This window comes from Nycticebus coucang, chromosome 7 (assembly GCF_027406575.1).
Source record: "Nycticebus coucang isolate mNycCou1 chromosome 7, mNycCou1.pri, whole genome shotgun sequence".
NCBI classification, from domain to species: Eukaryota; Metazoa; Chordata; class Mammalia; order Primates; family Lorisidae; genus Nycticebus; species Nycticebus coucang.
Genome location: NC_069786.1, coordinates 5,142,023 through 5,157,122, shown reverse-complemented (window position 1 = coordinate 5,157,122; position 15,100 = coordinate 5,142,023). Strand labels below are relative to the sequence as shown.

At 46.7% G+C, this 15,100-nt stretch overlaps 1 protein-coding gene across 4 annotated transcripts in view; it reads left to right on the top strand.

The window, feature by feature from the left end:
* Positions 1-15,100, top strand: part of DLGAP2 (DLG associated protein 2) — a 594,688-nt gene that overhangs the window by 555,595 nt on the left and 23,993 nt on the right. For 3 of the 4 annotated variants that reach the window (XM_053598120.1, XM_053598122.1, XM_053598121.1), the window contains 2 exons: positions 9,787-10,136; positions 11,148-11,189. In XM_053598120.1, the coding sequence (XP_053454095.1) occupies positions 9,787-10,136; positions 11,148-11,189 (392 nt within the window). The remainder of the gene's footprint in view (positions 1-9,786; positions 10,137-11,147; positions 11,190-15,100) is intronic. The other variant, XM_053598123.1, reaches the window with a different exon arrangement.

Sequence of the window (15,100 nt, the reverse complement as noted above, 5' to 3'; positions counted from 1 at the left end):
CCGCAGCCTCCCGAGTAGCTGGGACTACAGGCACCCACCACAATGCTCCCTATTTTTTGTTGCAGTTTGGCCAGGGTGGGTTTGAACCTGCCACCCTTGGTATATGGGGCCAGCACCCTACCTACTGAGCCACAGGCGCTGCCCCAGGGCTTCTCATTCTTTTTTTTTTTTTAAACTTTTTTTTTTAATTATTAAATCATAGTTGTGTACATTAATGTGATCATGGGGCACCATACACTGGTTTTATAGGCCATTTGACATATTTTCATCACACTGGTTAACACAGCCTTCCTGGCATTTTCTTAGTTACTATGTTAAGACATTTATATTCTACATTTACTAAGTTTCACATGTACCCTTGTAAGATGCACCGCAGGTGTAATCCCACCAATCACCCTCCCTCTGTCCATCCTTCCCCCTCCCTCCCCTCCCTCTCCACCTTCCCCATCCAATGTACTCAGCCCTACTATGAAACTAATTTATGGCTTTCACATGAAAGCTATAACCCAGTTATAACCTAAGAATATGGGCTTCTCATTCTTAAAGAATGAGGGCCTCCTTGTGTCCTGAGGAACAACTGAGTTGGGAAGGAACCAGGCTATGTTGCAGATACTCTGGTGCCTTTCTGTCACCACCTTAAGTCACCCTGAAGTTAAGCATGCTCCGTCATTGATAACTGGTTCCTTTCTTGAGTTATCCTTTGTTCTTATTGCCAGGCCCTTTGAACATTCAAAATTCTGTACTTAGAAACTTACGTGACTCGTCACATCATTAAAAATTGATTCCTTCTCAGTTTTCCTTCAGTCAGTACAAGTTCTTCCTGTGTGATGTGATTTTCAGGAAGTGTCTGGAGCAGCAGAAGTGTCCGTGCAGCTGTCACCCCTTTATTTTACTGTTGACAGGATGTTATGTGCCGGTTAGACTATAATTTCTTGCTAATTAACACATTGAAAATAGACATCTTTGCTGCTAACCTACCAATGTCGCCCCAGAACTTGCATGGCCCACGTAATTTCCTGTAACTTTGGGGAGACCATGTGCACATGCTCTTGGGAGGTGGCCTCCGTGTCCTGTCTGATTACACTTATGTTTGTAACTCACATTCATTAAAGTGTTAACGTGACTTTAATTCTTTATGTTGAATCTTTTGCCTTCAAAGTTTGGTTTCTCCAGGATTCATTCTCTCATTTAGACATTCACGGGCTTGATTACTGTAATTCCTTTTATGCTGCTATCCTTGAAGTTCTAATTAAGAGAGTGCAACGAATTTAAGTGTGAATGTTACATTCAAATAGAACAGCGACGCTTGGCATTCAGAATATATTTTATCTTGATTACGTATTTTTGCTTTTAGATGATAGAATGCTAATTTTTAAGTGTTCTTTTTGGCTTGCAAATGACTTTCAAGGATTGCATTGAGAAATGGTGTCCAGAATTCCAGGTGTAGGTCGATAATTAGGCACACATTTAAAGCAAAGATATGTTCACATTTCAGATTACTGAAAGACGTGTAAGTATAGATTGTAGAGTCTGTTTCATCTCATTCTAATTAGCATATTTCCAGTGAAATGTGTTGCTCCATATTCTCCTTCACTAGATGGGCTAACCCAGCACCTTGAAGATCTACAGGAAGCCCTTGCAGACAATTGCCTTTGCTTCATGTTATGCATTGAACAGGTGAATACTTCCTGACATTGCCATGGCATGGTGAAGAATGTTCTAGACCAGCACATCAGCCTCACTGTCCGAGATGCTGGAATGTTCTCTGCTGTCACTCTCCGGGCAGGTAGCTGTTAGCAACACCCGACTCCTGCATATGGAAATGTGGCTATGCTAGAGTGGAACTGATTTGTGGGTGCATTTTAGGTGTTTCGATATTTTAGAAGTTGAGGCATCATGACGAGGCTGTGCTGTGAGAGTGTCGTGTGGAGTGGACTCTTCACAAATGAGACAAATACTGAGCTTCAGGTGAGATGTAGTGGGACCTGCTAAAGTTGGTGGGAGTCACCCCATCAATTCCGGGGTTGCAGAGGCAGAAGCAATTCTATAAAAGTGCCTTCCCCTCACCCCACTCTGTGTCTCTGCCTCCCTTCCCTCTGCCCAGTTCTTCCACTGGCCTTCTTCCCGTCCCCCACTGTTCTTTTCACTGGTATTCAAGCAACTTATCCAGAATGGGTTTCCCGGAGAGATTTACTCAATCCTGAATACATCAGTGAAAGAGCCTCTTCCCTGCCTTAGCCCCAACAGGGGTAGACTCATTCACCCGAGTAAAATTTCTTTTAAGCACCAACACTTTTTAAGTCTCACACAATTTTTATAGAAACCTTTCTAATGTTTATAGAATGTGAGGCTCTTTTCATCTTAAGTGGTATAATTAACCTTCCCTTTGTGTACAAGTCATTAAATTGGCCTCACTGTACTCACGGCGGGTGGGGGGGAAGGTGCTTTTATAGAGTTGCTTCTGCCTCCGCAACCCCAGAACTGAGGGGGTGACTCCCACCAACGTATCTGATCCTTGAGGAATAAGCAACCCCCAAACTAATTCATAATTGAATTATAAAATGGAGGTGACTCTTTTATCTCTTTCCCTATAATTAGGAAACCACTTACAGAAGTCACCGGGTATTTTTAAAGTGTTATTTACATGGTAAAAGAAACCACGAAGAGGCTTCTAAAACCAAAAAGATACTCATGCCTAGACACCAGGGTCTTTCTTGAAGAGAGTGGTCGTGTCCTCAGATACTTTCAGATATTAACTAATCATTTTATTTTTAAAATTTCAAAATACATATATAATCACTTACATTTAAATAACTCCTATGCAGTTGTGTAGTAATCTCTGTCACCATCTTGTTAATATCTTCTTTATGAAGATGTTCGTGGTTCAATAGCATTATATTGCTAAATTAAATTTAAAATTTTCAAACACGTTTGATGTTTGTCTAACATACATTAAGTGATAGATAACATAGCCTGTAAGTAATAATGATTCTTTCTGATAGGTATAGTCTAATGTATAGTCACATAGACAGAATTGGGACAATTATCACCCGACCTATCCAACTGAGTACTTGAATATATTTTCTTCAATGTGTAAAAATCCTTTTGTTAATTGTTGATTTTAATCCGTGCAGCAAATTAATGTGATCAAATTATCTTTTTAATTCATCCGTTGCTACTGTTTTTCCTCCTTCTAATTCTACTTTTAATTAGCCATCAAGGAATCTACAGTTCCATCACCCATGACTGTATATATACAGCAAATGTTGACTAACAGAACAGAGGAAAACAAGACAGCAGACAATGATATGCTTGAGTTTTCGAGTATATCTGACGTATTTTTTGTACTGTTAATTTTTATGTACCCAGGACTGACAACTGATACTTAAGTTATAAGTTATAAAGTTTAACTTAAAGTTTAAGTTATAAAATGCAAGAGTATTGGTTGGGTGCAGTGGCTCACTATCCTTGCATTTGGGGAAGCCACGGTGGGCAGATTGCCTGAGCTCAGGAGTTCTAGATCAGCCAGAGCAAAGAGAGATCCTGTCCCTACTAAAAGTATGGAGAAACCTCAAAGCGCTCAAGCTAGACCTCCCATTTGATCCTGCAATCCCATTACTGGGCATCTACCCACAAGGAAAAAAATCCTTTTATCATAAGGACACTTGTACTAGACTGTTTATTGCAGCTCAATTTACAATCGCCAAAATGTGGAAACAGCCTAAATGCCCACCAACCCAGGAATGGATTAACAAGCTGTGGTATATGTATACCATGGAATACTATTCAGCCATTAAAAAAAATGGAGACTTTACATCCTTCGTATTAACCTGAATGGACGTGGAAGACATTATTCTTAGTAAAGCATCACAAGAATGAAGAAGCATGAATCCTATGTACTCAATCTTGATATGAGGACAATTAATGACAATTATGGTTATGGGGGGGAACAGAAAGAGGGAAGGAGGGAGGGGGGTGGGGCCTTCGTGTGTGTCACACTTTATGGGGGCAAGACATGATTGCAAGAGGGACTTTACCTAACAATTGCAATCAGTGTAACCTGGCTTATTATACTCTCAATGAATCCCCAACAATAAAAAATAAATAAAATAAAATAAAATAAATAAATAAACTAGGCAAGCATTGTGATAGGCACCTATAGTCCTGGCTATTCAGGAGGTTGAAACAAGAGGATCTCTTGAGCCCAGACTTTTAAAGTTGCTGTGAACTATGAGGCCATGGCACTCTACCCAGGGCAACTGAGTAAGACTGTCTCAAAAAACAAAACAGAAAAAAAATGCAAAATTATTCAGTTAGCCAGGAACCTAAAAGTGATTTATTGTCCTACTATAAGGAACCTCATTTAGAAAAAAAACACGAAAGATTATATATAGAACCACTGTGAGCCCAAGTGACAAAGAGTTACATTCAAAATAGGTAACAAATGCCTGTCCCACACCTTCCAGTACAAATCCCCTCGACCTCTGTAGTCACCCAGGAGAAGTCTGTAACTGAACACCTGGAATTTCTATGCGTATTTCTAAATCTCTTTCTTTAACTTCTATAAAATGTGTAATTCTCTAAACATCAGGGGTCACTTATTTCTTTGTATTAAAATTATACGTTAGATGTTCCTTGAGGCTGCTTTTGAAGAGAAACACAGGAGAAGTGATTGGTACCAACGTCCCTCCCATGGAGAGGTGGGCAGCTGGACCCTGTGGCTGGGAAATCCTGAGATGTTCACCTCGAGCGTTCAGCTGACGGCAGAGCTTGCGGTCCTGAGGGGGCAACAGGGGAGGCGTCTCCCCCTATGGTGCCACGGAAGCAGAGAAGGCGCTGGGCCTCCCTGACTCCGACCACTAAGATCCGCATTCTTCACTTTCTGTCTATGGGATGGGGAGAAAATTACCTGCCATGTTTCTCCCCACTGGGCCATGGGATGGCTGTGCGAACAGCAGATCCATATCAAAATACCACAGCCGGCACTCTGTGAAGTCATCAAATGTGAGCTGTTTCCAAGAAAACTTTGTGTACAAGGAAATCCTTTTCCTGTCTTCTCAGGGTTCTTCTCTCTGCCCTCCTGGTGACCGTGAGGTCTGTCGCTCTCAGCTTGCTTGTCCTGGCACCTTGCAGCCCACTGAGGCTGCATGCTGGCACCATGACACATGTCCTCGCCCGCCCTTTTGTGTGCAGATGACTGGGCAGTGTGCGCAGAGGAGAGAAGGGGGGACGCCACATCACTCGGCTGAAACAGAGAACATAACCTCTCGAACCTCTTGAGCAGAATTTTGCTGTTGACGACTCTGTGAGCTGCATGTGCCCTGGGCCTCTGCTGGGCCTGCTGCCTTGTCATGACAGACGGCCGCAATATTCTGAAAATCACTGGGTCCCACATGACCCTTCCTATGAACTAGGGAAACACATCATTACATCCTTTTCCCCAAAATAATTTTTGTTGGTTTGCTGTCACTTAAGGAGCTAAGCAGTCATGTCCTCTTAAGTGTCTTCAGCCCATCAGTTAATAGTCCCTTTAAACAATTTGGGTCATGAAGCATAAAACTATAATCTTAAAAATGTCTCCTGCCACCGAACGTGTTTTGATCTTTTATTTTTAGGAAACTTGGATCTGACATAATTCTTGCTTGACATGATAGGCGATTCTCCCATTTGCTGCAGTGGGCCAGGATTCCAGTGTGCTTGGAGGGACCTGTCTCTGAAAGGAGAAAGTGCTGGACTTGGCGGTGAGGAGGGAGATTAAGTTGTGCAGCCAGAGCAAGGGAACGGAACCAGCACAATCAAATGGAGAGCACCAGGGTCCCAGTTCTAGCATCTTGCGTGGGGGGAGCTGATGTAAGGGAAATGTTTAAACCCACTTGAATTTCTATTTCCTTTTCTAAGACATGGAAGTGCAGATCCCTGAGGCCCACCGAGCTACAGTCTGGAGTGCTCTGTCCCTGCTCTGTGGGCGTGTTCCTGGGTCCTGTTCCTTCCTCTAACTCTGTCTCATAAACATAGAGATGGTAACTTAGTAACGATGGAAGAAATGAAGGGATGCTGCCAAGATTCAAGCTGCTGACGACATTTACCCTGAGGATGGAGACAGCCAGTGGTTTTAAGCCACCCCTGCACACCTGCCTGCGCCTCCATGGGCTGCTCTCAACAACACGTACGGAGGATTGTTTCTCCAAGATCACGCAATGACATCATCGTATGCTCACTGCAAGAAACATGTGTAACTGTCCTAGAACCAGAGGGGAAGTCTGTGAAATGTGAAATGTCCCTTTCACAGGGACCTTTTGGAGGAGGGATCTGTAAACACCGTTTTGTGACCATTTAGATTTGGTCTGACAGTCTGGAATTGTCCTCGATTTTACTAGTTCTGTAATCACAGCTCAACTGTGGAGAGTTTAAGACACTGAACAAGAGGCATCATCATTCAAACGTTGAACAATTGCAATGATTGGGTCAAGATATTAAAATTCTGCGGTAAGACGTATGAAAGCCAGAGTCACCTAAGCTGATCGGTAATGATCTTCTGGGTCTCTGCCTCAGGCCAGGTTTCCATTTTTTGGCTCTAAGAGGACATAGTGGGCGCCTGGACACAAATCTGAAAACAGCATAAACTCCCCAGAAAGAATGACTATGTCTGCCCCCCACCACCGGGGGGATGAGTAAAGGAAATTCTTCATGTACCCTAGAGGTGAACTGCTCCTTCTTAATTAATTTGTTTGAAAAGCATATCATGCAACGACAACATTTTTACAAATAAATTAGTTTAAGCATTCAAATTTTACTGCGCCAAACATAAGGTGAAAAATGTGATATTTGATTTTCTTGTGATTATAGAGATAAGTCATAACACTTCATGTCATTTTTCTTAATGTACAAGATACTGAATACGAAAAGGAAATTTAAGTTGTTCAGTCAAATTTTCAGACTTATTTATTTTTAATTTACATAAATACATTTGGTAAGATCTGTCATTTTGAACAGTGGCAAAAGGCAGCCTTTGCATACAACTATAAAATAGTTAATGAGTCAAACCGGGGATTAATTTGAGTGTATTTGCATAATTTTCTGGGGAGGTCTCAAATTGATTACCTTTCCTATCTGTAGTGTTTTCCCCCAACCCATCACTGTAATGTTTGCATACGCATCACTGCCCATCCGTGAGAAGGACATAGCCAGAAACCCAACGAATTGGGCATTTTTATTCTTACCTTTACGCTCATCTCAATATTGTGAAAAGACATAGAAGGTAGATGTGGCTTTTTAATCTATAGTGCTGTGTTTCTCTGTTGGCTTTCATTGTCACCAACCACTATTGCTGGGACACACATTTCCTCAGAATCAATATTTCCACTTAAAAAAACCAAAGCAGAGGGAGCTTTACTACTCATGGTGTCGAGACCACCAGCCACAGTCCTGCCCCGGACCTTGTGCTGAATCTAAAGATGTCATTAAGGGATAAAGACTGTGCTTCCCACAAATGAACCACACCAAATAGGCTAATGTGAAAACGAACGCTTACTTTCCAACACTGTCATAGAAAAACTCTTTATCAATGAGCTCGCTTCACACATTGACCAGCTTTCTCTCCCATTCATGCGAATAAGCTGCATTTAACACCCTTGATGACTCAGTGCTATGAAACACTGTTAAGAAAGGCTTAATAAAATTTAAACTTTTAAATGGACCACCCCTGCCTGGGCGAGAGGAATGCAGGACAGCCAGATGGGCCCCACCCAGAAAGACAAAATGATCTGTCTACCTTGGTTTCTCACCCTGGGCTCTGTTGACACTGGTGTGGGGACATGTAGGGGTGTTTGGAAGTACTTTCTCCTCCACCCCAAGTGTCATGATCAAAGATGTCTCCAGACATCTCCAGATGCCTCCTGGGGCAGAGAGAGAACAGACCACCCCTCGCTGGGAGGCCTTGGGGAACTTGAGGTTCCCCAGTAAAGCCCCGGCATTGGAACACATGGATTGTCACCTGGCGCTGCTGAGAAGTGGTCAAAGTTTGAAGGAAGCCCGGGGTCCTGCTGCCAGCCTGGCCTATCTCCAGTTGGGCTCCAGGGACACCCCTCATGCACTCCCAGTGGGTGGAACCCATCTCACAATACTTCTCCTGGCTGGTCACTCACTGCCCTCCCAGGCAAGCTGAAAATCAGATCAGGCTGTGGCTGCTCAGGCCTTGTGGGCAAGTTCCCCAGTGGCTCCTGCCCAGGCATCGTGGGTCCCAGCCCCTGGGGGCACCAGATCTGGGGCCTGCGCCCTCGGTATGCTGACCACTCTGGCCACTCTCAGACGATCCCAGATTCCTGAAGATGGTACTACCACGTCAGCCCAGGCCAGCAGGGCTCGGGGCACAGTCTGTCCTCACAGACAATACCTGCACAAGCCCATCAGGTGGCTGTGCCCCACTCCCTGCTACGTGGGATTTGTTTGCCTCACACTGTAATTCTCTTCAAGAGCCAGGATTCTCTTCAAGAAGCACCTTTGTTGGTCCCTCCTCTGGTAAAGAAAAACCATCACTGTAATGGAAAACCAGCTCCTATTCAAAGAGTGTTGGGAGTAGTTCTTTCTATAAGTGAGATTCTGAGCCATGGCAAATATATTTAATGAATATGTGGTAGGTTCTAAAAGACATTTCATATCATTTCCATCTCCAGGTGCATTTATTTTTCTTCGCTGGCTGATGTGCCACCGAGCCAGTGGTGCCTGGTGTGCAGAGCAGGCTCAGTAGGGAACCCAGACTGTCAGGGACTCACTCCAGTGCCCCGTCACAGGGGATCCTCTACAACTGGTGCCACTGAGCCTATACTTATGGGGAAGCCAATAATTTTCTGATATTATGTATTTTCTCTATTACAAAATGATAGCTATTCATTATAATGATTTTTAGAAAATACAGTCAAGCAGAAGGGCAATTTCCACGTTGTCACTCAAGGAGAACTGTGACTAACATCCTATGTACTGCCTGTCTCTCCCCTGGCCCAGGGTTTTTACTTTTTACTTTTTTTTTTTTTTTTTTGAGACAGAGTCTCACTATGTCACCCTTGGTAGAGTGCTGTGGCATCACAGCTCACAGCAACCTCAAAACTCTTGGATTTAAACAAGTTTCTTGTCTCAGCTTCCCAAGCAGCTGGGACTATAGGCACCTGCTGCAATGCCCGGCTATTTTTTTGTTGCAGTTGTCATTGTTGTTTAGCAGGCCCAGGCAGGGTTCAAACCCGCCAGCCTCAGTGCATGTGGCCAGCACCATAACCACTGTGCTATAGGCGCCAGGCCATCCAGGCCCAGGTTTTTTAATCACAAGCATGCTCCATCCTCACCCGCATGTAGTGGGGTATACTGTGTGCTTTTTTTTTTTTTTTTTTTGCAGTGTTTGGCTGGGGCTGGGTTTGAACCCGCCACCTCCGGCATATGGGGCTGGTGCCCTACCCCTTTGAGCCAAAACTCAGCATGATCAGTGTGAATTTCCCATGACGCTGTGCCACACACAGAAACCACAGGGCAGCTGTGTCCTGTCCTACTGAGACACGCCTGAGACATGCTTAGTCATGTTTCTATTGCTGGATTATCTGCTGTTTTCATAATTCTTCACTGTTACAAATATATCTACATAGACAATTTCACTTTCCTCACATTTCACATTATTTTCTCAGGCTGGACACCTAGGAAGAGACTTGCTGGATGGACCGCGGGGTGTTTGGTGCCGACGCTGCAGACCAGGTGTGGAGGGGGAGAGCGAGCTCGCTGACTTGGGGTTTCTCTCTCCCCCAGCTGTCTCCTACACAAACTACAAAAAAACACCCCCTCCCGTCCCTCCTCGGACCACCTCCAAGCCCCTGATCTCAGTGACGGCCCAGAGCAGCACGGAGTCCACCCAGGATGCCTACCAGGACAGCCGCGCCCAGAGGATGTCACCATGGCCCCAGGACAGCCGTGGCCTCTACAACTCCACGGACAGTCTGGACAGCACCAAGGCCATGAACCTCGCCCTGGAAACAGCCGCTGCCCAGCGCCACGCCTCCGACAGCCAGAGCAGCTCGGTGCGGACCAGAGACAAGGCCATCCTGGCATCCAAGGCCGAGGAGCTTCTCAAGAGCTGCCGCCCCTCCATCGGGATTCAGGTAGCCGCCCCTGCCACCTGGCCCTGGGCAGCTCCCAGCTGCACATAGCCTAGAAGAAGCCAAAACTCCTTATCCTTAGCCAAGACCCTCTGCAAGGCCACACGTTCGTGTAGCCAGTTGCAAATGCAGTAGGCAGGCAGGTGACCCCCCCTCCCAAGATGACCTGGGTCCCAGTGTGGGGCTGGAGTAGACCCAGGACTCACGCTGAATGAGCCCACCGCAGCTTGTACTTTTTCTAAGGGCCAATGTCTCCTTAGAGAGTGTGGAGATAAGATTATTTTGATGCTTAAAAGGAGTAGGGTTTTGTTGAATGTGATTTTTTCAAAGCTTTACCACCTTGTGGCCAGTTGAATGGGGGAAAAAATTCATTGGGAATAAAAAGGTAAAAAGAACAGAAAGTTCTCTCTGTGCATACTGGGGGACACTCGCAGTATTTCGAGCATGAGCGTGTACAGGCCCCTCTCCATGGGCTGGGGTGTTCACCTGTGGTCACAGACATTGTATCCAAGGGTTCAGACCACAGAGGGTTGACCTGCCCCCACCTAGGCCCAAATGTCTACCCAGGACATGGATTTGGTAGTGCAGTTCCCCACCTGCCAACAGAAAGCCGGGCTGGTTTCCATCTGTGCCTCACTTCTCCCCCCCCATCCCCCCGCACATCCCTTCCAAGTGACTTTGGCAAACTGGCATGGCAGGGGAGGTTGGACTTGTGTCAGGCGACTCTGCCCTTCCAGGTCTGTGGACCTGGTGAAGCAGGGGGTGCAGCCAGGGCCTCGGCCAACACGGCTCACCTCCAGCTTCCTTTCTTCAGCCTGTGCTCGGGGGAGTCTTGAAGATCAGATGCTTAGTCGCCATAGTGCCAGCCACGGGTGGAGGGCACCCAGTGCAATGAGAGCCAGGCTATCCTGGTGCTGGCAAGGGGGGCACAGTGGGCGGAGAGCAGGGGAGACCGCTGCCGGCCCAGGTCCTCTGAGCCAGGTCTCCACACTGTGGCTTCATTGTTTTGTTTAGGATTCTGAATTCCCAGAGCATCAGCCATACCCAAGGTCAGATGTAAGTACCAAATATGCTCCAAAGCCAAGTACGCATGAATTTTATTTTCTCTCCCTTTTTCGAATAACTCATTCGACTGCTCTTGTCCCGTCTGTCCTGACGCTATATGCCAGGCGCTCTGCTGGGTGCTCTGTCCTGTTTCAGGGGCCCCTGCCGTCCACCAACCCCACAGAGATGAGGACATGGAGGGCTCTCCTGCCCACAGCCCAGGACTGGCCGAGGCCCAGCACCAGTGCACAGGCCCTGGGGCATGTGCCCATCTCTCTGGCTCTAGAGTCACGTCTGATAAAGACTTGAGAGGTCCCCGAACTACCCAGACAAGGTGTTCCTGGCTTCTTTGCCTGCTGTGTCCCAGCCTGACTGGGGGAAAGTGTCCATGTCTTTATCTGAAAGGCCTGGGGACCTATTTCCAGAAACCCATAAAATCAGGTCATCCTGCTGATTCCAGCTTCCTGCCACCCCATGGTCAGGCCTCCCACCTTCCGCCCCAGCCCTCTGCCAATAGCAAACCTTGTCCCCCTGCGGACTACCCCTACCAACTTCACCTTCAAAAGCTCAGCTGGCCCCAAACCCTACCCCCACCCACTGTCCTGGGCCCCACCGCACCCAGCACAGCGCCTGGCACATAGGGCGCTCGGTACGTGTGGGGTCAGCACCGGGTGCGAGGCTGGTGAACAGATGTGGACTCAGGAACACTCATGGGCAACTGTTCCACTTGTTGTTTGTGGCAGCAAATTAATGCACAGCCTCACATGAGTTCAAAACCTTGTGATTGTCCAAAGGACAGGCTAGAAGGAAAACAGTCAAGAAGTCTCCAGGGTCAAGAAAAAAGTAGTCAATGGAATGAAAGCTGGATGAGTTTAGGGAGCCAATGCTGAGTAAAGATGGAAGAAACAGAAAGTGGAATTTGAGGCAGATGAAACCCCCACCAGGCATTAGGAGGGAAGCGGAAGACAATGCCATGTTTTCTCCGTATAGGTGAGAGGCCCGGGCTCCCCACAGGTGTCAGTTAATACTCATAAGAACCGTAATGGCTGGTTGTTATCAGGCCCAATCTGTGGGTGGGTAAACTGAGGTTCAGGCAGGGTCAGTGATTTGCAGAGGGTGCACAGCCGCCTGCCAGGCAGGGGAGTCCTGCCGTGTGGGCCCCGGCAGATGTTCTCAGGCTGAGCAGCATTCAGGCAGCCAACCTCGCCCTCAGGGACCCCCCCATGTGAACTACAGCTGCTGGGGTGTGACTGCCCAGATGCCCCGTGAGTTGGTCTAGCTTGGCCACACCTCCTAGGGACCTGGTGTAGCTCAGAGCTGCAACGCCCCTGGGCCTCAGGCAGCAGGGACTGAGGCTTGAGATTGGCTCTCATGGCAGAACACACACTGAGGCCCGTCTGTCAGCATCAGCCACGTCCCCTTACCTCCTCGCGTGTCCGCCTGAGCTGGAGCCGTGACTGGCCTCACCCCGACCTTCCTTATTGCGATGGGCCCATTTAGCAATTTTCCTTGTGTTTGTTTCGGTTTTGTAGTCGTTCCTTCGTGTGTGTGTATGTGTGTGTGTGTGTTTCTGGTCAAAGGCATTGCACTTTATATTGAGATCAGTGATCTCTGGTGCCATGTTATCTTCGTACAAAGTGAAATCACCAAACAGATGAGAGGCCCAGGACAGGCCTCCGTGTCCCCGGCTCACAAGTGCAATGCAATGCCTTTGACCAGAAACACACACACACATATGAAGGAAAGTGTGTGTGTGTGACTCCATTGACAACTTTCCTGCTCCCAGCCCACGTTCAGGAGCCCTCCGGCCTTCCCAGGCCGTGTGGATGAAGGGCCAACCCAGGAAGCCTGTGCTCTGAGTTCTGAGCATCCGCTGAACTCCCCAGGCCAGTCAGTCTGTCCTTCCTCACTGCAGCCCCTAGGCTAAGAATGGGGCGCAAGGGAAAGAGGACATTGTGTGGGAGCCTTGCCACTCTGCACCTGAGGCCAGGCTGGAGCAGTGAAGGGCGCTGGTGGCATGGAGATTCCAGGCTGGGGACCGCAGGACACACAGGGAGCAGCGCCAGCGCCAGCCTAGGACGCTGGTTCTCAGGCTCCTCACAGAAAGCTGGGGCCTGGCAGGCCCTGCATGTGCCCTCACCCAGCCTGCGGGGACACCGGAGCTTTGCTGACCCTTCTTTTTCTTCTCAGACAACAGTGGTCTGATGAGCAGGGGACCCTGTGGAAGTTAATATACATGTGTATTTCCCAGAACTTTTAAAATCCACTTACAATCCTGGCCAGACCAGAACTTCTTTAGGAAAAGACCCTTTTTCATTTCCTCCTCCACCCCCCACCCCCACCCCCAGAACTCGGCTTGCTCACACTTATCCTCCTGATCAGGTGCAGCCTCTGCTCCCGGGGCCGCTGGTGCTGACCAGCACTGGCTCCTCCTGGCCACACCTGATGTCAGCAGCCACCCCACCCCCGGACCCACCACCCACCGAGAGAGAACTTCACTTTTGTTAGGAGATTTTTATATGACAACTACGGCAAAATCTGTAAAATTTACCAAATACGTATTGATTTAACCTAGAATGCCTATTACTCACCTGAGTAAAGACTGAGGTAGATGATGAACATTGACCCTTGCTGTGCACAGGTGCGCCTGCATCGGGCCCCACACAGCTTTCTACATTGATCCAGTGAGGTGTTTGATGGGACCCTCATTTTGGGGCCAAGGAAGCCCAGATTTAACAAAATTTAAGAGAATTTCCTAAGAGTCTCGTGGCCAGCAAGTAGCAGAGTCTGACTGGCCCCCAAAGCTGTATTTCTCTAATTCATTTTGAAAACAATGAAACTGTATTAGAGGAAATGTGTAGACTGGAGAAAAGATGAAAAAAACACCCTTTTGTGTATTTTATTGAACTTTTTAGCCACTTACGTGGTCCCTCTGTGTATGTGGGAGTATGTGTGTGTCTGTGTCCATGTGTTGTAATTTTAGCATCCACGCACCTGTTAGTCTACACCGTACCATGAACATTGTTCATGTGTGACCTTCAGAGCCACTATTTCAAATAACCAACCGCCCAGTATTCTGTGTCATGAATAGTCATAACTTACTGGGTTAATATTCTCCCACTTTATTATACCACCATTTTACCCTGTTTCACCTTATTAATACTGCCAGGATGAACACTCAGCATTTGTCAGAATTTAATATCATTTCCTCGGGTCAGATTCCTAGGAGAATAAAGGAGACACACGCTCTCAACATTTTTATGATGAAAATGAGCATACCCTTCATTATAAAATCTCGTTAAACATACACTTTGAACTGATTTCACCCATGCCATACATCTGTCAGACTTGAGAATATTTACCAAAATATAAAGTGCAATGCCTTTGACCAGAAACCACATCTCATATGACTATTTTGACAAAAGTTCACAGGTGCACACAAGTACAGACATGTGTTCTTAGCAACATTGTCCACAATATCATACCGGAAAACTAGAAATAACCCAATTACCTCTCCATTGAAACCTGATTGAATAAATTAGTTTATGCATGTACCACGCAAAGTGGAATAGTATGCAATGAAAACACAAGAAGGTGCGTGTGTCCTAACGTGGAAATTTAAATCTATTAATTTTATTACGATCCTTTTGTGTATAATAACCATAATTTTCATGCCCTGATAGGTAAAGCCTACTAAAAACAGAACCCACTTAAAACTAGAGAGAGGCGTGGTGACTCCTGGCAGGGAGGTGAGGACTCTCACTCAAGAACATCCTTCCTCTGTACGTCTGTGTTTCTTCTTTGGGCTTGACAACCCGCAGCACAGATGAGGTGCAGCATCTGTAAATCTGCCTTCAGAATTACTCCAATAAGACAGGCTACCTCTCTGACTATTCTCACGGCTCCACGGCTGGCCGAGAGCA